Here is a 26,426-nt window from a genome sequence, read left to right on the forward strand (position 1 = left end):
GGGAAAAGGATATCAATTTAAGGTGTTACCTCACTCTTACTACTTATCACTAATCATCTGCATGCATGAATACCCATTTAACAAGCAATCTGTTCTGCTGCAGAGGTACCACACATTTTAATTATTTACTGCACGCAAAAAGACTGGGAGGGCCATTTGTTCTTCATTTTAGTTTCTTCAATTAGGACTGCCAAGACTGGTACAAAAGTTTATTTTTTACTAACATTGGCAGTCAACACTGTAGAAACACATTCTGAATTTATTATACTTGTTGGATGGTATATGCACTCATAATTTGGTCTATCACCAGAAATTAACACATGACTGGTTAGTATAAAACCATGAAAACAGTAACCTAACATTTAAAAACATTTGACTGTATTCTCCCACTTACTGTTCCATCTTCCATGAGTTTGAGGCAAGAACCAAAGTCTGCAAGCCGAATGTGTCCATTCATATCCATGAGAATGTTATCTGGTTTGATGTCCCTAAAAATACAATTAAGTATTTATCTGATAAATGAGCAGTAAGGAGAGAAGAGAATCATTCATACATTGAAATCAGAAATCTACAGCTCCAAGCAAAGGCTGCTCTGTGCGCCTCCATTTGCAAGATCTACTGTAAATACCTGGCTAGTCAGCCTCACACCATAGTGTTTACTAGAACAAGCATCCACAAACAATATGCAGAGAGAAGCAATTAAACATGTACAATACACCAGTCACAGAATTACAAAAAAATACAAAAAAGAAGGAAATCAGTAAACAGTGAATTCCAGAAAACAATTAATGGATGGCACCACAAAGAATTATTATTTTTGTCTTAAAAGCTACCCTGTTGTGTAAATTCTCAGTTGAAACTTTTCAGTGGTTTACAATTGTGTCTCTAGAGAAAGCTGGGTAGCAATTGGGAAGCATGTACTACTGAACACTACCTCTGTCTAGTAAGTGTACAGGATGTGAAAGTTCAGGGGCTTTTCTGACAGTCTGTCTTATATAACCACAAAAAAAAAAAAAAAACAGACATGGATAGGCTTGGCCCCAATCTTTGGACTCTGATATTGGGATTGGGTTTGGTATCTGGTAATAGCAACAGTCTGGACACTTAGTAGGATATCACAAGTGGAGTTTACCCTAAATATTTTAAATTCAAATCTTTTATTATTGGAATATCATTAAGTATATGGAGACCCCAGTATACCTGTGCATTTCTGTCTATTATTGTTAGTTGAACTAAGCCTGATTCACACAGGACTAAAACAGCCTCTACAATGCCACACAAAACACCCTGAGAAATTGAATTCAGTGCAAACAGGGCTGGGCTGTTTATCCTTGAGGAATTCTGCAACACAACCTCCTCATTTTTCACAGGACATCAGGACCCCTGATAAATTCTGTTCTGCAATGATTCAATCCAGTGTCAATGTCACAAAGACATTTTGGCTATCTCTACTGAACAAGCACAAGATAGTTTAACAGCTAACATCCAGGTTCATAGTTAATCTTTCTATCACAGATATCACTGATTTCACAAAAACCTGGTTAAAAAATGCCATGTGTGTGGAGGTTCACTTAATACGTCTTTCTTTTGTAGCGTATGCAGCAAGTCTTTCAGAAAGGCGCTTAAGATCACCAAAGGAGTTCTGAACCTTAAGTGTATAGTACAACATATGAATATGTTGCATTATCATGTCCTTTATGTCAGTGAAGACCATCAAGATTACTGATCTAAATCACAATGAGGGAAAAATGCCTTTATTCATAGAACTGAATTTAACACGGTGTGGTATTAGTTTATTCTGCCGGAAAACCAAACAATGATTAGTAAGTACAAAATTTAAGTGGATTTATATGCGACACTCACACTATATCTAGTGCTTCAGAATTTAAAATAAAACTCCCCCCCACCCCAACTAAATAGCTGTTTATACTAAAAGGGGTTTTATATGAACAGAGGAACTGTTCAGCTTTCCCAGTACAAAAACAAGCCTGAAAGGCTAAACCAAACCAGAAGTTTGGAACAAATCCAAGTACAACAATGGCTGAGATTAAACTCCTATTGCTGTTTATAACATTTCAGAGAGTCAGAGAGAGAGATTTATGAAATGTCAGTGCAGTGTTAAAAAATAAAAAAAATAAATAACTACAATATTTCTTAAACCAAAATACATAAACTATGCAATGAAAAAGTAAAACTTACGATTTAAATGCCCATTTGTTTGAAAAAAAACAAAAACAAAACATAAATTAAGTCAATTTTACTATTAACATGTTTCTCAGTTGTGCTTGAAATACACAAATGGCTTAACAGGTATTACTTTCATTTCTAAGAGAGTAGAAAATCAGTCCTAGTTATGTAGCCAAATTTAAATTTTTTTGCTTTTAATTTGTATTGTTTATTTTAGATTTTTATTGTTTATGTTTAACCCTTTTACAATTACTTCTTAAAGATTTGAAAACATGTGAATTTTGTGATTTTTGTTTTTTTAAGTGAAATGCCTTTATTCTGTAAACTATTTACAAATATTTATTGTTACAATAAAGGTATTTTGCTAAATTAAAAAAAAAAAAAACACTAGCTATTTGTCTATGTGTGCTGTACCTGGCTGCCCCTGGAAGAGAGTGGGCAGACCCTCATCCACATCACCAGCCGCACCACTGCTCTGGCTTTCCTTCACCAGGCTGGAAGCCTGGTCTGGACAGACACTTGCTTTTAATGCACACAAGCAAGGTGAACGTTTCTGTTCTGTCTCTTGCCAGAGATTGTCCCCACTGCCTGCACTAATACAATACCTTGTTCAAGGGTCTTGGGATAGACTTCTAAGAAACTGTGTTTGTGTTTGGTGTAATGCACACCAAACTCAGGACAAATCAATGCCAACTAAACACAATCTATGCCAACTAACACATTTTATATTGGGACAAGCTAAATTTACAATTGTAAAAAACAAGAAACACAAGGTGGATGGGACTGTAGCTTCTGATGCCCTTGACATTTTTTGAGTGCTGTTTTTTGCCAGTTAGACTGGATTTTTACTTTTATTCTATGACGCACGAGCGGGACAGCTTTAAAAAAGCACTTGGTGTGTGGGTTGGGGTTGTGTGTATAATTGAAGAGGAAACACTCAAATTGTCTGTCATTTGAATGTGCTTTCTTTACGTTTTAGGGTGATCAGATATCAAATGCAATTACATTATCTGATTTTTCGTAATACAGTAGTCTCCACATATAGGAACACCGCCTAAGAGAACACTCTTGTGGTGAAACAGATTTTTCCCCACTGTAAATGCTCCACTAATGGTTCGTTAACTAATACAGTACTGTTTTGTAACCTGATAACTCATCATCATCAAACTTAAATTCAAATGGTTTATTCAATCTTTTCCAATGTGACTTGTCACTGTGAGAGTGTGCTGAGGCACACTAGCTGGTTTATTACATTTTTTCAGAACCACCATCATATCATTGTCTCATCATTGTCACCTCATCGCTACAAAATGGCATGTAAACAAAAGGTGAAACCAACCGCTGTTTCTCTTGCTACAAAAAGTTGGAAGTTTTTCAAGCTTCTGAAAAAAACGTGAAAATCAGACAAGTCACCAAGAAATTTGGTGTTTCCCATTCTGAGGAGTTCCTTCATCGTTCTGTTACATAATTTTGTGCATGTCTTGAATATTGCTCCTGTACAGGTATTCATAATTAATCTAGAGCTGCTGCTGTATTGTGTAACATGTGCAGGGGTGCTGTTTTAATTTAGTTTGAGTGCTTTCTGTTACTTTATTATTATAGTTTATTAACATACATGTACCTATTGATTTTCTCTTACTTTTTCTATTCATTTCACATGTTGATGCACGTGCGTCATGACAACAGAGAAGTAAAAAAAAAAAAAAAAAAAAAAAAAAAGGCTGAAGAGAGGCAGGAATCTGGGATCCACTGCCGTGTTGGATTTTTTGCTCAGGAGCCCAAATTGAATGAAGTTAAAATTCAGATTACACCTGCAATTGCAATGTATAACAAACAATAAGTGAACTTTAATACATGAGAGTGAACAAAGCAGCACCTGCCAAGCAAAATTAGGTAAATTTATTTGTTATTATTTTATTTTGATTTTTTCAGGACGGTAAAATAGGGTCTGTGAAACTTGATGCAAGTATCCAGTCAAATAAAGTTGAGGAAAATATATATATGTTTAGTTTCAAATGAAATCTATTTTTTCTTACCTCTGCACAAGGGCTGAAATAAATATTGTACAGCATATCTTATTGTAATGTTCTTGTTCCTTTGGATCTCAAATGAAACTTGTTTACAACATAAACTCCCTTTTAATTGTTAAAAGGTAAAAAAAGAAGCTAATTTCAATGGTTCATTTCTATTTTTGTGGCACCTTCCTTTCCCTTCAAATAAAAACAAACACTAATTGCTTATGTCATGTAAGTTTAATAAAAAGAACATGTTTAAACTTATAAAGGGTCCGTGTACAACTTAAAAAAAAAAAAAAAAGTTCTGTTAATAAAAAAAAAATTAAAATGACCTCTTGGTTTTTCACTGTCCTCTATGGGTATCAAATGCCTGAAAACATGGGTGTATTTAATAATTTTATAATAACCATATTTGCCTCCATCAAAATCAGGTCAAAAAGAAAATGCAGACGACAGGCTGTAGTTACTGCGACAAGTATTTATTATGTTTTATGCAGAGAATATGGCTTTCCAATGCCTTGTACCCTCTTAATCCATAATCAGGGGTTCACATAACTGGTAAGCAGGTGCGCATGCAGACCAGTAAAAAAATGTGGACTTAGTTATCGTTGTTTAAGATGCAAGCGTACAGTCAGCATATTTTTTAACAAGAAAGTATTTATAATAAAGACAAAGCTGGTACTCACGGTTTGAAGGTGAGGTGTACATTCCTAATGTATGTATTATTGAAAAAGAGTGGGGGTTTACAGGCTTTGTCAACAATGTCTGTGATCAACTCCGCCCACCTGCTCGCTGCACAAGTGACAGAAAATAAATATATATATGTATTTTAATTTTTCGCCAGCACTTTCCTTCTGTTCCATTATTTTCGCCATTTTCTGCAATGTGAACTGTAGAACTGCACCATAAATGTTTAATTCACAGTACTGTACTTGTTTGTGGACCAATGAAATAACAACTCGCCAAAACAGCCATCTGCAAGCACCAACGGGGTAAGTAATATAAAAATAACCACCTTAATGAAACTGCCTTATTTTTTCAGTTTTTTTGTTTTGTGCAAAAAAATAAATAAAATTTTAAAAAATTACAAAAAAATCCGAACCTCACTAACCGTCTATGACACAGTGCCCGCCCCTGTGCATATTACCTGTTATATGTTGCATGTTGTGTGTTTAATGTTGGTGTATAGGCATAGGTACACAGGATATAAACGGGTCTGTGTTTCACGTGTGTTTAAAAATGTATATTTATATTTAGGCAAGAGGATTGCACAGCACTTCACGTGCAAGTAAAAAGTAATAATATGTGAGCACAGGGAATTGCACTTTATTAATTCACGTGCAGTTGTACCGAGACTCCAATTGAATGATTGATTAGCAGTCGAGTCTTGGTACAGCTGCATAAAAGCAGCATGTTTTCACTAACTCGTTTTTGGGGTGTTCGGTGAGTAGGGAACGGGAGAGAGAGGAGGAGTAATAGAGCTTATTATCAATTGCTATTGCGTGCTGGTGGGACCAGCACGATACTTGTTAGTCTGTCTATCTGCTCACCATGTTTGTTTAGTATTGTCCATTTTGTGTGTCTATTTATTTTGGTGTAAAGTGCCATGTCCTGTTTTCTGTTTGTTTAAACCTTTTATTTTGCAATAAACCGGCGCAAGCAAGCGTCTTCATCATTTCACTTCACTGTCCTGTCTTTGTGTTCATCCCTTCCTAGTTCTGACTCCACCCACTCCAGCCGTCTTTGTGACACCGTCACAAATGTGTTAAGATATTTGCAACAGGGGAGGGTCTGTGCTGACTGTCTGACGCATGCGTGGTTCTGCAGGAAGAGGGCAGCAGCCTCGTAAGATCCTCCTGTCATGGCAATGACACTGAGAGGTGGAGAGGAAGGCTTTCCCTCTCTCTGAATGGTTGAGAGGCAGGTCTTGGGGGGGGTTTTGCTTGGCCCATAAGAACTGCGCTTAGTTATGCATTTGGGTGGCCAATACCAGGGAAACCATGTGACGCTAGCTGAGGAGGCGTAAACAAACATCAGGCAGGAATGCCAGTGGTGGGAGCAAGAGGATAAAAACAGGCAAGCACGGCTGAGGAAGACAGCCAGTCGTAAACCAATTATTAAAATATATGGTTACCTACCTGAGGGGACATGTGTAATGACAGGGGAACCTTGGCCACCCCAGTGTATAGTGCATAGCAAAACGTTGGACGGAGACCCGGGCTGACCGGCATAGCGGCACTGGGGGCACTGCGTAAGCAGCATTTTTATTTTGTAGTTTTATTTTCCCTTTTCATTTCCCCTTTGGTTTTCATTATTATTTTGAGCACCTGCGAGTGCGCCTGCATAAACCTCAGTATACCTGTGTTGGTAACCCTGTGGTCCTGATTACCAATGCCAGTATACAGGCCACAGACAACAGCGCCCTCTACGGATTAAAATAAATCAAAAAGAAAATAAATAAAACTGGACACCTGTGCTGCGTTTTCAAGTACCATCTTCTGTCTCCTGTGTCCGTGAATACCCCCACCCTTCCACAATCGTAAAAAATTTAGAATAAAAAACAACAAAAAACATTAACTCTTTCCCCCCAGATCTGCCCTGATCACAACAAAATCCCTGTGGAAAACCAATCAGCAGAGATTTTTCATCTCTGCAGTTTTTATTGTTATCTAGAAATTCTATTATTACTTGGTGTTTTGTTTTGATTGCCTCAATGCATATTTATTGTAATGAATACTGTCTTCCCCTTCTTTGGATCTGGCACTCAGCTCTCCTCCCGTTAATATGTGGTTTATTGCGGATGGGAATATCATTTTGGTAAGGTAATTAAAATAATTACATTTTCCTCTAGAGTTGAGATTGTTAAACTGTTTAGACTGATACACATCTTTGCAACTGCCTCTGTATTGCTCTTGCAGAGCTCACTCATTTAATGTGCTTTAATTTGGTTTGCTGCAATTTGCTTTGTTTTTACAATTGTGGAACATAATGTTTGGGTCTGTAAATACAGAAACCTATATAGTATAAGAAGAGTTATAAAATGTGGTTTTAGAGGGAAGGAACTCAAGCAGTTACTAGACATCAATGAAGGAAGACTATTAAGAAAGAGCGAGTACTAAAAAGTGATTCCTAAAAACCTTCTGAGCACCTAATTCCCTACACAAACATTTCTGACATTAACTAAATGCAGTTATGTATCGGTTAAATAAACAAAAGCCTAACTTGCCAAACTGTCTTCCCTCAGAAAAGCATTAGTATAGATGTGTCTGCCAAAAGGGTGGGCCTGGTCTCCAGTCTATGGACTATGCTACTTCCTATTAAGGACTGGCACTGTGCTCTAGCTGCCCATGCCACTGCCTTGTTCAGGTTTTTTTTTTTGCATTACTGTTGGAAATATGGTAATTCAGCACAGAGCTGTCGTATTTTATTCTTGACAAATTCTATGCACAGATAATTTGGTGGCAAGCGAGGCCAGAGCAATTTCTAATTACAGAAATACATTTTACAAGTTTACTGGAGAAGGTACAGTCATTAACTAACAAGCAAATTGTTATTTAGCACATTTTCTTAAAAACTGGTATTTAAAACATTCCCTGAAATAGAAATGCAACCATTTCCCATTTGGTAATGGTTGCATTTCATACTTGAAAGGGAACCTGTACTTATTCTACAAGCAAAGTACAGTATATTAGATAATATATTAGATAATATATAATAATAATAATAATACATAATAATATCTATTTGTATATAGTGCCTTTCATAGTGGACCACCATCACAAAGCACTTTACAGAGGTAGACTGTGAACTGTGAATTATTTGTAGAGTCACTTACAATAGGACATTAATTTAACATCTTATCTGCAGGATGGAGCACAAGGAGGTTAAGTGACTCGCTCAGGGTCACACAGTGAGTCAGTCTGTGGCAGGGTGGGATTTGAACTTTAACCACTAGACCACATTGTCTCCTACAATTAACATAGGTGATGTAATACAATGCAGTAAACTTTCAAGAGAGAAACCCGTTCTCACACATACAGAGTCATTATAGTAATACAGATATTTGCTAAACATTTGTTTTTATAGGCAATTACCGTGCTCACCATGTACAGTGAGATGGACGAAATCAGTGCATAAGGGTCCTTATTTTAAGTGAGAACCCTAAAAATCCACGCTGTTAAATAATGTGCAGTATTTCAGTCACATTCCAAAAATATCACAGCACTAAAAATGCCCCATTTATTATTTTATATAATCTCTACTATTTATGTAAATTGAAGTGGGAAACTTACTTGCAACAAGAGATGCTATTGCATTTACACACATGATCGCTTCACTAATGTTGAAGCTTGCGCAATACTGCAGTACTTGTTTCTCATGCGGCTGCTTCAATGTCTGCAGCTACATCACCTCAATACTGATTTATTCATTCTTCTTGAGATTTTGTATTATTCATACAGAAAGACAAGCAATCTGTTTTTAAGCATTAACACAACTGAGTAAAAACCTAGAAATCTTCAGCTTTTCTAAAAATGAAAAGCAGCTGACAGGTAATTGTAACTGCGAGCTGGCATTTATATCAAGCTGATAAATAGAAAGGCGTATTTAGAGCTGTAACAAAGTGCCCGCCCCTGTGTATATTATCTGTTATGTGTTGCGTGTGGTGTGTTTAAATGTTGGTGTATAGACATTGGTACACGGGATATAAACGGGTCTGTGTAACACGAGTGTTTAAAAATGTATATGTGTATTTAGGCACGAGGATTGCACAGCACTTCACGTGCAAGTAAAATGTAGTAATATGTGAGCACGGGGAATTGCACTTTATTAATTCACGTGCTGGGATTCAAGTGAATAATTAATTGGTAATTGAATCCCAGCACAATAGTATATATAGATGCACGTTGGCACATACTGGGGTTGGGTGTTCGGTGAGCGGAGAACGGGATTGGAGACGGAGGAAATAAGCAGTAGTAGTAATGATAAGAGGAGAAAGTATCCGCTCACCGTGTTTGTCAGTGTCTGTGCGTGCACCGTTTTGTTAAGTTTAGTCTGTTTTCGTTTGTCTATTTATTTTGGCGTAGTGCCGTGTCCTGTGTTTTTCGTGTTTGTGTAAACCTTTTATTTTGTAATAAACCGGCGCCAACAGGCGTCTTCATCACTTCATTTCATCCGTCCTGTGTTTTGTGTATTTCATTACTTTTCCTGGCTCTGACGCCGCCCACTTCGGCCGTCTCTGTGACAAGAGCACATATGTTTTTTTTTAAAAAATTAGAATTGAGGTATATCCAACCTCCTTGCCTTGTGCAACAGAAGACCGAAAACATTTAAAAATCCTGACATTGCTTTTTCATGGTGGTTTAAAGTTATTTGATCTTATTAGAAAAAGAAATGTAATATCTAAGCACATCTGATTTAAACCATTATGTAATTTTGTTTTAAAAATCAGAAATTAAAAACAAAGTTGTGAAAATGGAATAAAGTTAATTATATACAGTAATAATAAAACCGTAATAATAAAGTACCCTCTTATGGAAGTTATAGGTCTAGACTTTCCTCAAATTTCCCACACATAATGTAATTCATTAACTCATTTGTCCAGAGGTCAAATTCTAAAACAATAGGTCCAATTCACAAGCACTTTCAAAAGCCACAAAGCATTAACATTTAGCAATTGGACTATAAATAACTATTTGAAAAAAAATGGTAAAAGGAAAATAACTACTTAATCTATGTACTGAATTAGTTAATACCGTTACTTTATTCTATCTTTTTGCATTCAGAAGTTGGTACAGTCGAGTAGCTTTTCTGCAGTTTTGCCAGTATTGAACATGCTGGCTCTTGCCTCTAAATTCTACAGCAGTTTCCCAACCGGTGTTCCGTCACAGCTACATAAGTGTGCTGCAACATTTTCAGTAATACCAGATTGAGACGTTTCTCATGCAACCTGTTAATGCAAACCACAGGTGAATATGTGCTGCCAAGCCGACAGTTATTTATTATTATTTTTATTTATTTTGATACAGAACAGCAAAATGTACTACAATACAGCTCAGGTCTCTATTTGCCATGGAGACATACAGAATGTAATACATTTGTGATAATGCAATTGGGGAGAAAATTGAGGTTAAAATAATAAGACACACTAAATAAAAAAAAGAAAGAATAATACTGCTGTTGCCAATAACCATTGCGTGCTGAGGGTCAACAGCTTGGCAGCAAGTATTCAGCTGTGGTTTGCATTAACAGGTTGCGCGAGAATTGTCTCAATCTGTCGTCACTTCAGAAATGGTTTTCTGAACATAAACATAGAATTAATAATGTAGTTTGTAGCAATGCCTTTGACTACATTTTGGCTGCTTGTGGTTAAAGAATATTCAGCTATTGCAGGCTGTGCTATCTCAACTATGTTGCCTTTTTCTGCAACCTACTTGTGTGAGTTGGGCTTTCATGTTAACCTGTATAAAGAACAACAAAAGGGAGCACCTACTGTCAGTGGAGCAGGACCTAAGAGTTGCCTTAGCGACTGTTCCACCCCGGATCAAGTGACTATGGTCACTCAAGCAGGCCCAGGTTTCACATTAAGAGTAAGTTGTCATAAAATATGTTTGGTGTGCCTCAAAAATGTAACATGCATCAAGGTGTGCCACTACTCAGAAAAGGTTGGCAAACACTGTTCGACAGGACTGAAGAAATTTAGCTTCAGTAGTTTTTCTGGTTAAAAGTCTTTAAATAAATACATATTTCAGAACAAGTTGTTTGAGCTCACTAAGCTATTATACTTTCCTTAGTTCAAATATCGCTTCACTTAAATAGTTTTATTAGGCACAGCTGCACACGTGTATAACTATTTGACATGACTTTTTGACAGTAATCCAATACTCTTAAGCATTCCTATTTAAAAGCCATAATTGAAATCAATAAATCTGAATCAGTTGCTCCCACCCACAGAGGTCAGTAACTTTACGGAAAGTAATTTATTTTTGCAACCTCTGATAACAAAAACATTTAGGACAAAAATGCACTGTGCTACTTAGAGCGAGCTAGAATCTCATGGGACAGAAAAAACGTCATTCTGAAATGCCTTGCTTAACAGTACCTAACTTCCTGAAAATGTTGTGTAGTGATTTCTATATAGATTGTATATTGTCAAGGTTTGAAGTTAACGTATATTTGGTAGCATTTTGCTACTAGTTTTTGTTTTATGTAGTAGCATTTCTGATACCTTAAGCTGCAGTGTATGACCAAGCCTGAGTGAATACGTACATAATTACCATTGTTATTTTTTAAAAACGTACATTATTAGTATCTTTCATAAAGTGGGAAACCATTGCTAATAGAGCTACCCGAAAGATGACGGAGGTTTGTACCACCCCATGTAGATACACGTGAGGCCCACAATGCAAATCATGTTGGACACTGGAGTACAATACCTACAGTACCAGAACAAAGTAGACACAATTTAAAGATATGAGATTTAAAAACATTACAATTTTATAAGATAACAGGCAATGACCTAACAGGATATTAAATTTATCCAGTGTCTATAAAATGCTAATTGAATCTGTTATGGAGATGTGTTGTCATGTATTTTATGCACACATACAATGTGCCTATTTGGCCAGTAGGGGTCCATTCATTACAGTGTGATATAGCACAAAATGTTATACAGTACACATGGCTAACTAATGTCACTGTTTAATAACACAAACCCAGCTTTTTTTTTTTTTTTTTTTTTAAACCTTGGTTGATATCCCTTATTCTGTTATTACTTCTTAGTTAATTTCATCAAAATTGTATATTATTTAAAAATTCAGTGAAAAGTCAGGTTGCAAGCATACATATGAACAAACCAGTTAGTATAACACATTGCATGCATGTAGCAGTACTGTGGTGGAATTAGCTTTCACTTTCAAAACAGCTCAGTTGTGGTTGTACCTTTGTAATTTATAAGGTCATACAACGCAGGACTTAATGATATTGTGGCATGCGTTACTTTTTCTTTTTTAAAATCGTTGTCTTTATAGATGTGTATGATTTGTTAATTATCAAAATCTCAGTCAACAACTGAAGACAAAGAGGATAATTTCGGAACCACTTAATATATTTGCACCGATGAAACATAATCTGGTTAACCGTACTGATGGCATATCAAATGCTTAGATGACAGATATGATTACATTCTTGTAGAACTGAAGTAGGGCCCTAAGCAATCCACGATGTGGAGAATAAGGACGGAATCGTGGAATTAAGAGAAAAAAAACGAATTAGACACCCAAGGACATTACCACAAAATCAGTTTAAACAAGCACAATATATACATATATATTTAAAAAAATGACATTGAAATAGCACAGTGTTTGAATGACAAGAGGCTTCAAGAAAACACACACCATGTGACTGCATGAAAAAACTTTTGTGCACCTCTCGGTCACCATACATGACCGTGATTTTAACTGTAAAAAAGAGCTGCCTCTCGTGCCACTTCACTTGCTAGCTACTGTTACCAGCAGTTAAAGTTCACTTATTTATTATACATTCTAATTTCAGGTGTAATTTGAATCTTATCTTCATTCAATTTGGGTTCCTGAGCAAAAAATCAAACATGACAATGGATCCCAGATTCCTGCCACTTTCAGCTTTTTTTTTTTTTTTTTTTTTTTATTATTTTTTACTTATCTTCACTTTCATCACTGTAGTTCAGATTGTGTTGAAAAGAAAAACTCCTGAAACAAGCCTGCATTTTTATTTATTTTTAATTTACAATGTTCCTAGTCTGTTTCTATTACATTGTGCCAATGTGTACCCTTTATTCTGAAAGCACTTTAATTAAAACTGTTTAGAAAGGGGTTTTTTTGTTTTATATATATTTCCCATGCATTTCTAGCGTCATCATTGCTGTCAATGTATTAAACACTTGTGTTTACAAAAAACAAACTAACAAACAAATTACAGATTTTTAAAACCGAAATCAGGAAAAAAAAAAAAAATCAGAAAATTCAGAACAATAAAACAGATTTCATAAGGCACTACTTAAGAATAAAAAGTAAATTTCAATAAGGAATTGCATTAGTTCCATTACTTAGCTGAGCACAAGGTGGTTTCAATAAATACTTTGTGATTTAAATATAGGCCTACTGTGTGATAGTTTGGGTTATTCAGTTTATTTAAAAGTAGGCAGGTGTTTATTTTTCTAATTAATTTTATATATAATTAGTCGAATAAACTGCTACCAAATAAGACCATTTTGCTACCTACTGTCCAGGCGGGTAGCAAAGCCTCACTACTGCCTTCAAAAGTGAACATCTAGCCCTGATAATACATATTTTGTTGTTATGTGGAATGTAAAACGAGAAGCAAAACGGTGAGTTTTTTTCCCTCTTTCATTTTACAACACCATTTCCACGTTTTGTATTTAGGTGTTTAAAGGTTAAATTTCAGTTTTAATTTGTTTATTCACCTACAAAAAGCCACAAGTAAACCTTGTGTTATTAGTTTATGAAAACGTGTCTATGGCCAATGTTTACTGTGAAGAAACGGCATTAAATTAATAAATAAATAAAATGCTGTGTCACATTTATGTACTATCTATTTTGAAAATAAACAAAACATTTAACTTGAACTGTTATTTGGCATCCTTTGTTTTGTAGTTAATGTAACTTCACCTCTTCAGTAAAAAATAGGTGGCATAGCATTGGCTCTTTTTGGCAGAGTGCAAAAGTAATGGCAATATTTCTGAAAGGAATGCAAGCGTTTTTATGGTATAAAACTAGCAAGAAACAGTTCTTGTTCTGAGTTAGTTTTTGTTCTTGCTAGTTTTAAAACTAACATTATTTTATCCCTTGCACTTGTCAGTAAATAAGACCCAATGTGTAAAAATAACTTATTAAAAAAAATGTAACTGACTATGCACACAAAGAAATCAAGTAATAGGGTAATCTAACAGGTACATACAGAGCAGTTTACAGTGTGTTATCAAAAGTTCCGCCTAACAGCAGAAAGGTAATAGAAGCGTTACTGGATTTTAAAACTAATGAGACTACAATTAAGGAAAATTATTGGAGATCCCAGTTCATGTGTTCTACAAACTTGAACCCAAAAAGTTAACACTGGATTTATAGTATGAATGGACTTTGCAAAGGACAATTGAATATATTCCAAATGTAATCCAAAACATCCTAAAAGCAGCGACATCTGAAATCACCTTATTATCTTATTGCTGGCAATATTAACTACAGTTTAATCCTTAATACAGCATAATATTAATTCTTAAACATTAATCTCAGTTCTCTGGACAGTGAAGAACAAGGGTTGATAAAACTAATGTTTAACACAGATTAAGTGTTGCCCTCTATTTTTTCTTACAGCCTTGAATGAAAGTGTACACACCCATATAGAAAATTCATTCCAAACAGGGACTCCTGTTCACACAGAGCTCAAAAGTTAATGAAAATATTAATATCCAATCAAGAGTCACCTTTATAAAAACAAATATTTGAAGCAGCTGTTTCCATTAGGGTTTTACTCAAGCATTTGGTACACAAAACGAAAGCTGTACCTAAGGCGTTAAAGCAATAAGCTACCTGATTTACAAAACTGTGTGTGGGAGCCAAAGGCAGAATAAGAATCAGTTTATATCTCCTTTTAATGTAGGACACTGAAATGAGCAACCCAACAGAGCATTGCACAGTAAATTTAGAACAAGTAGCCTTTTTTTTCTTAGTTTGAAAGAAACAATTGCATCCATGAATAATGCATCACCTTTTGCACTGTTGCAGCCATGTGTGTTTGGCAAAGGTGGGATGACCATATGGCTCCAGGTTCACTGGGACAGAAAGCCCAAATTCACAGGATTTCCCTTTATTGTAACATTTAAAGCTTTTTCTCACCAGTCTGAATGTGCCACAAACCTAAATCTCTAAATGAGAGATTCAATATGTATGGTGCCCATTATAAGTTTCTTCTTTCCAATTAAAAACGCTTTACAGTTTGGTCAGTGGAGGTCACAGATAAGGTTCACTAAACCACTTTGCTGACTAAACAGCATTAGACAACATGCTAAAAATAGATCTAAGAAACAACAAATCTATCCATGTGCAAAGTTGTGCAGAACTGCTGAAGATCTCTGCTTTTCAAATCAAATGCTCTTCTTATTGTCTGAAGATGAAACTAAGCATATGTTTACACCAGGGCTGGGAGACGAGGTCCTTGGCTGTGTGCCGGTGTCTCTGCTCCAGGGCTCCTCTCCGAAACATTTTCCCATTGAGGACTCTCAACTAAAAACACTGAAGGTCCCAGAGGAAATTTTGGAGGTGCCAGTGAAAACATTGATAAAGTACAAATTTTAATGTTATGTGACACACTTTTTTTTTTTTTTTTTTTTTTAATTCATTGATGAAACTGTTGAACATTTTTTTTAACAGTAAGAAAAAAAACACAAAGCCAAAAACAGATCATTTTTCTGTCTAGATGAACAAAGAACAAAAAGGCATACTATAGCAATAGAATCCCCAAACGTAACATTCCATAAAGATCACAGGACCACCAACCATTCAACTCAACCAGGCATCTACCACTGCTCTTATATTAAAGGAGACCAAATGCTCCAGAACCTATAAGGTTTTGAAATTCATAAAATCATAGTTCTTTTTTTTCTTTGTCTCACTGAGTTCCCCAGACTAACTCATTTGCTTTTTCAACATTGTAAACTACGTGTGCTCTGCTCTCCATGTCAAAACACAGAGCTCTAGGAAAGTGGGAAGTGAAGTCCTGCTTTCATTTCATTTCTTAAAACTGCAACATAATTAATAATAAACTTAACTCTGGGCAAACTCCACTGAAGTATTTCAAACATAGTTGCATGCATATGCTTGGGAAACAGTCAGCACGAAAGCCAGAAAGCCTGGTCTACAAGAGCCTTGCTCAGCTCCACTGCGCTGCATGCTCTCTCTCCCCTATGCACCCCTCTATATTTCTTACTGAAGCATGTTCCACAAGGTAAATATAGTCATCCCTGATCCCCCATTTTCATGGCAGGGTCCGAGCTTAGCAGTACAAAACCATTTTTTTCATATATAAATACAAATAACAAATATGTAGATGTTGCCTTGTGTTTCCTTTTCACTGTGTTCCAGACTGTTAATCTTATTAAAGCCATATTATAAGAGAGCTGCAAAACTTTAGAAGAACTGGGCTGAGGAGTAACAGCTTAGTAGCCAACCAAAATCAGCAAACCTAACCTAGAATAATATACCCCCACATCAGACACTAAACAATGTTCTCATATTGACACTATATTGATCTGCAATGTTAATGCTAAACTGGACTCATTTTTTTTTAAAAACCATTACTTAAACTACCCCCATCAACGACAAAGCAACTAGTAAAATTTTTCGTACAGATGTTTCATTACTAAATTCTAGTGCAGGAACAAATATTTGAATATTATAATGGATATTTTTAAACATGTATTCGGATACAATAATCAGATGTTTGTATTTGCTACAAATGACAAAAATACCTTGCACCTTGCAATAAAAATTGTCTTTGATTTAGCTGCATATTCTGAATGGAGCAATAACTAAGAATGACAAATATTTGAATGCATGCAATGGGTAAATGAATGCACCTGTACATTCAAAAAACCAAAAGATCTTCAGCAGAACAACAGGGGGACCAGTGATAATACTGCTCATGCAAAGGAGGTAAGAAATGTGTATTATACAGTAACAGGGACATTTAAGAAACACGCTCTGCATTAAACAATTCTATGTTAAGGTAATGTATGGTTGCTAGTAAAATGAAGCAGTACAGGACACAGTTTAAAAAAAACAAAAAAAAACAGGTGACCATATACCTCCGCTTCATACAAATTGATGAATTCTGATGGGAAGTTAAAATGGTTCTTAACAATCAACTCTAACAGTACCATTCCATGTCTAAGGTTCCAGTCTCCATATCTTATATTTGCATCTTCAAAGGCTTCAAAACTGAACATTTTACTGTCGCAAATAAAAGTAAACAAGAAATCAACTTGCTATGGCACTTCACAAGTGAGGCAGGGCATTAGAAATCAAACCAGAAGTCATGCAGCTTGGCCCCTTCTATAGAAACGGCATCACTGTCTATTCCTGTGTAACTTTTTTTTTACTGACACCAACAATCAGCATAGTAGGGTTTGTTCAGAGAATGTGAAAATGTTGTACATGAAACTAAAAAATGGACAGTTTGTCTAACTGTGACTCCTTAACCCTTTACTGGTTAGACATATGGGACTGTGGCACGTTTCATGTGCAAACATAGGAGTAAACTTTCCCCATTCTTAGTTGGGGGCTATGTCCTGGGGATAAGATTGCTAAAACAAGAGAACCCATGCTGCTTTCAGTACACCCTCCATAAAATTCAGATCAGTTCAGCCATTGGCATTAGTTTATACTCTCTAGATGCCAAGCCATGACTCAAGTCTGGTCTTGTAAACCACAGTGGAGGTTTTCTGACTAATTAATTCTAATTTCTTCCAATTCTTCTGAGAAAACCTGTTGAAAATCCTGTTATTAAGAGAATCCTTTAGAATTTGGAGATGCAAGGCAGTTGGTTTAGTCTATAGTAGGGATGGCAACTCTTTTTTAGCTGGAGCGCTCAAAGTCTGAGATATATATATATATATATATATATATATATATATATATATATATATATATATATATATATATATATATATATAGACACACACACACACACACACACACACACACACACACACACAGCACCAGTCAAAAGTGAGTACACCTGCTTGAAACCAGGTTTTTCATGATTATCTATGCTTTTAACTGTATAAACTTGTCTATAAAATATTTCATTATATGATACGTTTACTTATATAAGCTGGTAATCGTAAGTAAATTGTATTCAAAATTTTAATTTTTGAGTAAAAATGTAAATCTTGTCAATTTCAATGAAATGGTCACCCAAAGCAAGGGGATGCCCAAGTCAGTTAAAAGTCTGAAATGTGTATAACACTGTTAGAACACTGTCCTAAGTATAAAAGTGTCTTTGTTAGATGTTCTCTGAGTTAACTAGCATGTTACCTAATTAACCTTTTGGCACCAATTATTGTTAACAGGCAAGGGTCCATGATTACTATAAATATAGGTAGCATAGGCACAAGTTTGTCATTCCTGAATGTAAGGGAGCAGAAAATGGCAAAATGCGCTCAGTTAAGCAAAGAAAAAAAGACTAATTTCTTTAATGAAGGTCAATTTTTAAGACAAATCGCAAGAACTTTGCAAGTGTCTGTAACTTCTGTGGCAAAGACCATCAAACGATTTGAAGAAACTGGCACTCATGAGGAACGAACAAGGTCAGGCAGGCCAAGGGTGACCTCAGAATCAGAGAACAAGTTCATTCGAGTCACAAGTCTGCGAAACCGGCGATTAACTGCCCCTGAAATACAAGCTCAGCTACATGCTACTAGAAGTACAGATGTTTCAACATCAACTGTTCAGAGGAGATTGTGTGAAGCTGGCCTAACTGGAAGAATTGCTGCAAAGAAACCATTGTTAAGAGTGCAGAATAAGAGGAAGAGACTTGCCTGGGCCAAAAAACACAGAAACTGGACGTTTGAGGAGTGGAAGTCGGTCTTATGGACCGATGACTAAAAATTTGAAATATTTGGGTCCAACTGCCGAGTATTTGTAAGACGCAGAGAGGGTGAGCGCATGAGTTCTGCATGTGTGGTTTCCACTGTCAAGCATGGAGGAAGCAGTGTCATGGTCTGGGGTTGCTTTGCTGGTGACAGTGTTGGTGATCTTTACCAACTCCATGGCAAGCTCAACCAGCATGGCTATCATAGCATAATTCACAGCATGCCATTCCAATGCCATTTGAGGAATTCAAGATTTAGAGACAATTTTCAATTTTCTTGAACATTGCTTTGATACTCCTTACGTTTTGTTTTGTATATTGTAACGTGTTTTCATTTTCAAGTATTTACAGAAACGTATACGACGTAAAACATTGTCAATTATGAAAAAACCTAGTTTCCAGCAAGTGTACTCAAACTTTTGACTGGTACTGAGATTGTGTGTCTATACACACACACACACACAGACACGAAAATGTATTTCCCCCATCTGATCTTCTGCATTTTTCTGACACTGAACGTTATCAGATCTTCAACCAAAATCTAATATTAGATAAAAAGGGACCCTGAGTGAACAAATAATACAACATTTTGATATTTATTTCATCTATTTATTAAAGAAAGTTATGTAACACCACTCAATAACTGGTTACACCACCTTTAGCAGCAATAACTGCAACCAAACACTTCTTGTAGTGATTGATCAGTCTCTCACAGCGCCGTGGAGGAATTTTGGCCCACTCCTTTATGCAGAACTGCTTCAACTCTGTGACATTTGTGGGTTTTCGAGCACAAACTGCTTGTTTCAGGTCCTGCCACAACATCTCAATGGGGTTTAGGTCTGGACTTTTGGTTTTTTGCCAGACATAACTGGGCCCATGTTGGCCAAAAAGTTCCACTTTTGACTCATCTGTTCATAGAACATTGTTCCAGAACTCTTGAGGATCATCCAGGTGCTTTTTGGCAAACTTGAGACGAGCATTCATGTTCTTCTTAGTAAGCAGTGGTTTCCGCCTTGCTACTCATGCCATGAAACCCATTTTTCCCCAGTGCCTTTCTGATGGTGGAGTCATGAACACTGACCTTAGCCGAGGCGAGAGAGAGGCCTACAGATCCCTGGATGTTGTTCTAGGGTTCTTTGTGACTTCCTGGACGATTTTACACTTTGTTCTTGGAGAGATTTTGGCAGGACGGCCACTCCTGGGAAGATTCACTACTGTCCCAAACTTTCTCCATTTGGACAATATAGATCTGACTTTGGTTTGGTGGAGCCTAAGAGCCTAAGAAATGGCTTTGTAACCCTTTCCAGACTAATACGCATTAACAACTTTTTTTTCCGGATGTCTTCAGGAATTTCTTTTGACTGTGACAAAATGTGCCTCTAGAAACTGAGTGCTGACAACTTCACTCTGATGGTAAGGGGCCAAAGTTAGTCAGATTTGTATTGGGCAGGGCTGGCCCAAATCAGGCCTGATTGTTAACCAAAGTATTCAAACAGTTGACATTAATTATTATTTTAACTGGGTTGAGTTAACTATGGGGGCAATAACTTTTTCACACTTGAAGATTACATGTTTGATTACCTTGCAGACCAAACAAATGAAAGAAGCACCAAACTCTGGTGTCATGTTTTCTCTCAGACTCCCTCTATATACTACTACAACCCACAAAAATGTCTGACCAAATTCAACATGAAAAATGTGCAAAAATGCAGAAAATCAGACAGAGGGCAAATACATTTTCCCGGCACTGTATATGTCACAAAATGCCAAGGGCGCCAATGATTAATTAAGGATGCAAAAGGGTATACAGCAACTTTTTTTTTTTTTTTTTTTTTTTTTTTAATTTTTTTAATAAATTTAGTAGTCGGCAATTGTTATTTTCAAATTTATTCTCCCAATTTAGAATAGCCAATTATTTTTAAGCACCGTTGACCGCTACCACCCCCGCGCTGACTCTGAATCGGCGAAGACAAACACACGCTGTCCTCCAAAGCATGTGCCGTCAAATGACCATTTCTTTTTCACACTGAAAGCCCACCATGCAGCCACCTCAGAGCTACAGTGTTGCAGAACAACGCAGCTCTGGGCAGCTTACAGGCAAGCCCGCAGGCGCCCGGCAGGACCACAAGGGTTGTTGGCGAGCCCTCTACCACCGTCTGTCTGAAGTTTAGCGTTTGATTGTGCTAATTTTCTTAAACTTGACTTCACTTTTCAGTTAACTGACAATTTTTTATTTTTTTTTTCTGAAGCACAGTGAACCAAGTTGTCTTCCTATCTCCCCAGGACAGGTCTCTATACAGCAGCAATTTGCAGCACGAACAGCTGTCCCACTATTGGAGATATTTGCTGGGTGCCATACCTAACAAAAAATGGCCACAGTTAATACTGCCCACCGCATTTTGCCCCAGTCCTGCCAGGCCAATAGCCAAACTTACACTCTCTCTGTCTTCAACCCCATCCCACTCCTCTTATACTTTGCTGGGCACTTAATGCTGGTCTCGCCTCACCTCCCGTAATCACCACTCGTCCCTGAGAACTCGTAATCTGTTCTAAGTAATTCCCTTACATACCCCACTCCCTGTCCCTTAAAACAGTGCGCATTCTAATCTACACTCACACCTGTTCTTACTGGAGTCAGCTGGAGACTGATGGTGGACAGCGTGGCTGTGGTAGAAATAAGTGGGAGACTACTACATTGTGGAGCAGTGGGAGGCAAAGCGAGGCAGCAAGACTGACCAAATGCAGACAAAAATAAAGTATAAATATGCAGGTTGTTTCTGTCCCAGACTCCATTTTTGCTCACAGATTATTATATTTTATTATAAATTTACAGACATAAAAAAGCAATAGTGATAATGCACTTCAACTTTTGCTTATGTCCCTTTATTGTGGACGGCGAGAATGTTTAATCCTTATTCAAGTAAGATCACTCAATCTTAATTTTATATAGCACCTTTCATAGTGGAACACCATCTCAAAGCACTTCACGGCATAATAAAAGAATAACAGTGCATCACATAATAAACACAGTAGTTTGAATATTATATTGCTAAACTACTGTAAAATGCATAAATTACATTTCAACACACATTCAATTTGAGAATTATAATGCTACAGTAAAAGTATCACAATGCACTGTACAATTAATATAATAACTTTGCTAATTTGGCGCTGCATCAGTAACCCTGGCCATAATTGTTTTGTTTGTTTGTAGTTGCACACAGTGGCAGCCATTACCAGTGTACTGTCATTTTTTTCAACTGTGCTATATTTACTTACATAAAACATATCTACTGCTTTTACATTTTGCTATTCAAAAAGACTAGTAGCAGATGATATACTTTGTACATCATTGTGTTTTTTTCTTTTCTTTTAGAAAACCACCTCGAAAAACAGAAGTATCCACAAATGTGCTCTACATATCAGTGGCATAACTTATTTTGAGATCTTTGTTTTTTGATAATTTGCAACCTGCTTTTCCCCACTGCATGAAGATGGGTAACATATTCTGACACCACAGTATGACCTGTCAGAATTTAAACCTTCATTTCCCCATAGTTTGAATATTAAAATACTATTTAAAACTGTACTCAGCACCCCCAAGCTGCATGAGAGAAAGCCACACCCAAGCAATGATATTTTTATAGGAGCAATTTTGAAAACTATAAGAAACGCACTTCAAAATAGTGCCTTTTCTATTTATGTTGACCAATGTAGGCTATTTCAGACAACAGCTTCAAATAGTACCTCCTGCTGACTGCAGACAAAACAAAATGTGAGTGCTGCAATGAAACATGTACAGTAAATCAGACTTCAGTGAGGTGCTCATAGCAATTAGGCCTTTACACAGAAGTAAAATATCTCCATATGGATACTAGTTTACTGACCCACTGAACATGTTAGAAATTAACTGTGTCACTACTTGAGCATTAATAAAATACACATTTTGAAATGAGTTAGCAGTGAATAACACCCTTGGCAGCATGCTAATCTAAATATGATCTTGCTATTCTACTGCTGAGCCTTGTCGTACTACTTCTCACCTCTCTGACTCACACTTAGGGTGTGTTGCATAGCTAAAAGTAAAGTATGCGGTCAAAATGTTGTTCAGTAAAAATGTGGCGCCTTGTAAAAACTTCCACTTGATAAACTTAAACATACAAAGTTACATGCATGTGTTTAAATATAATGTGCTAAAAAGCAAGTTATACAAGTAAAATGCTTTTTTGATGCAGTCAAAAAATTTTGCCTACTTTATGAGTTTTTTAAAGGTTGTATCTTACATGTCATCTAGGGCATCAACCAAGTTTAATGTAACTAATTGTAAAAGGTCTTCAATTGTTACAAAATATCATGTTAGTTTAAATAGGCTATCATCACCTACTGTTGCTACCTTCAACAGTTTTCTTACTGTTGTAGTTTTGTTTTCAAATAAAAACACTAGATTTTTGATATTCTATTCATGTTTTGCAGCATTACTAAGCATTGGCACAGACTCCAAACAAATAATGTTTTATTTCATCCGACAAATGTCATGGGAGATTCCTTGACAATTCCCTATATTAAATCATGAATGCTTGTTTCATCATGCTTTTCAACGAATTCCACGGAGGACTTGAGGACAGAGAAGTTACATCAAAACATACAAAAAGTAGAAAGCTTCCCAGCCTGCATTCAGCCATTTTCACCCCCATAATACAGGTTAGTGCCAGAGATTAGGAATTTAAAAGTAATATCAAACCAATTACGGTTTTACTGTTTTAACATACAGTACCTTAAACTCGGAGATTTAAAAGCACACCTGAATCATGTCTAATCGCAAACTACATATTGTAGACTAGTGTAACTAACTATATACCCGTCCCCCTCAACACTGCTTCTAGTGGATGTATAAGATACAACAGAATGAAATACCACATAGAACAGATGTAATGTTTTCTTTACAACCACTAGGGGCAGACTGTTGCTGGGAGGAAAGATTAACAGTCACACAACAGTGTACAAAACACACTGGTGGGTTTAGACACAATTATGGGACTCTACTGATGAGTTTTAAAAAGGTACCAGGATAGGATGATACTTTATTAGAGGGGTTATAGTTTTCCAGTTGCTAAGGACATCTACTGCATATTGTTACACAACAGTAGCTTAACCATAAAACAAGTGTTTTCATTCTAGTAAGTTTGCAAAAAAATATGTACTTTGAAATTCAGTAGAAACATAATTTTAACCTTCATGTGACATTGATCCATTTAATGGAATCTAACATTAAAGAAAATGTGTTATGCTGTGTTAATTAATGCTTAAAAGAGAATTAAAATATTTCACTAAATAATGATCCTTTAACTACATTACAAAGAAAGTAACTACATGTAGGTGTCACAGAAATCTCACAAAGATTGACTGTTCCTTCATTTGAAACTCTGACATGTTGATGTCTACAGACTCCATTTCAAGTCACTGCAATACTGCCTCAGTCTCTCCACTGGAAAAACAGACAGGCAAGTTCTGAATACTTGTTTGACACATTGAGACTGCCATCCAGTTTTGTTTTGTTGGTTCTTTTATGTAAATAATCCCCATATCATACAGCAGGATACAAACTATTTCCAAATTGAACCTTTCAAAGTTGTTCTGCTAATTTAGATCAGCAAATACTGACACTGCAGATTACCTCATATGAGTTTGCATTAACTGTTTCATAGACATGCAAGTCAGGGGCTGGAATGTCAAAACTGCACAGCAAACTACACATTCCACTTCTCTCTTAGAATTCCAGCCCCTCTCTTACTCCCAGAAATATTTCTAACCACCACCCAATCTGTCCTCAAAGCAATTTCTATAGTTTTTATCTCATACTGCCTTATGTAGATCTGTTCTTGAATTCCATTTGATTTACAACATACACAATTGAAGGGATGGTTACAGATCAATGCTATATAGTGCTGATATAGCATTCCACTGTGCCAACACAAACTTGATGGACATATCTTAATCTGGGTGTTGCAAATCAATGGTGTACATTTATTTATTAATATGCACAGGAATTTGGGTCATTCCCATACACGGTTTTGGTTGAATAACACTTTGTGGGCCATATATCATATTATGGCAGCTAAACTAACCCCCCTATTTCACATGTGTGTCCTTCATATTTGTCAGCAGTATTGTCACACAGCTGCTGTTGCTGGTGGAGAGGTTCTATTAATACTCTACCCCTCCTTTTTCTACTGAAAGGGTAGTTGCCAGGGCGGGTCCCACAGGAAATGAGCGAGCTGGCACACAGAAACATTTTTCCCATCCCTTTCTCCAACAGCTGCAAGCGTCCAAGCACAGCAAAAAAAAAAGGGACATGAGCTCAGGTTTCCAGGGCTGTGCATTTAGTGGATATTCCACAATGGCACACTGAATACACTCTTTATGGAACACCAACTTTAAAGTCGTTTATGTAAATTAAAATAGTGTCGCTCAGGCTTGAATATATTTCTACAGCTTTACTAGTCAAAAAAGAAAAAGTCAAACTAATTTGACTAGTTTTTTCAGCTATTTAAAAGAAAATGCCTTTCACCTTTATAAATGCATTATTCAGCAAAGCACAATTAACGAGCCTTTAAAAAACACTTTTACAAAGGTCACAACATTATGTTGATTTGCTGTTTTAAATACAGAGGATAAGATGCCGGAAGGTGTTTTTGACAAGTAGCTGTTTACCACAGTTAAAAAAAGGGGGAAAAAATTGCCACAGTAAAAGTATAGCAATAAGAATAGTGAATGCATGGTAAAGAATAGGTAATTATTAGGTAAGTACTGTAAATCACTGGTAAAGGTGGTTAAAAAGCATGGCAAATTATGTTACATATATTAAATGCATAGTATAACCATGGGGAAAAACATGAAATTACTATGCAAATTCAGAAAGCTGAACAAATCCTTGCTCGCCTGGTATGATTCCATAAGCATCAAGGTTGAAAAAGGAAACACACATGGCATTGCTCTATCAATAAACCATTCATGTATCAATGTCTGATAAAAAAAAAAAAAAAAAACACCATGCTTTTATCACATGGTGTCAATAACATATTAAGTGTCTTTCTTACCTGTGTACATAATGCAGCTGATGAACAGAGTCAATTGCTAGCACCATTTCTGCCAGGTAAAAACGTGCCATGTCCTCAGGCAACCTGTCCTCAAACTTGCTGAGGAGTGTAAGGAGATCACCACCCACATAGTAGTCCATAACAAGGTACTGGAAGAGCAAGGACAAATGTTTAAACACTAACAAAACATAATGGATTCTAAGGCCCCAGGAGTCACAAAAGAATATAAAGTAAGATTGTTCTTCGGTTACCATTTTCCTAATACAGTCGCCACCGCTTAGAACGGGTGCGTTTGTGTAATGTGATTCGCCCACAGTGAGTGATGGATGGTATAAACTCCCACACAATAACATGACATTAAAACTGTCCCCCAATCACCACTAAGCAAAACAAACAACTGTGTATGGGGTGGGAGGAGGATTTTTGCAGATGGGTAACAATTTATAAAACTGTTTCTGGAAGTAAAAATTAACTGCAATCCAAA

The 26,426-nt window shown here is 36.4% G+C and overlaps 1 protein-coding gene across 4 annotated transcripts in view; it reads right to left on the reverse strand.

The window, feature by feature from the left end:
- The window catches only part of LOC121317125 (serine/threonine-protein kinase MRCK alpha-like), a 196,234-nt gene that overhangs the window by 77,334 nt on the left and 92,474 nt on the right, over positions 1 to 26,426 (reverse strand). For all 4 annotated transcript variants that reach the window (XM_041252744.1, XM_041252747.1, XM_041252746.1 and 1 more), the window contains exons 5-6: positions 25,943 to 26,091; positions 395 to 488 (exon numbers count right to left, since the gene is read on the reverse strand). In XM_041252744.1, coding sequence (XP_041108678.1) covers positions 395 to 488; positions 25,943 to 26,091 — 243 coding nt within the window. The remainder of the gene's footprint in view (positions 1 to 394; positions 489 to 25,942; positions 26,092 to 26,426) is intronic.

This window comes from Polyodon spathula, chromosome 6 (genome assembly GCF_017654505.1).
Source record: "Polyodon spathula isolate WHYD16114869_AA chromosome 6, ASM1765450v1, whole genome shotgun sequence".
Classification (NCBI taxonomy): Eukaryota; Metazoa; Chordata; class Actinopteri; order Acipenseriformes; family Polyodontidae; genus Polyodon; species Polyodon spathula.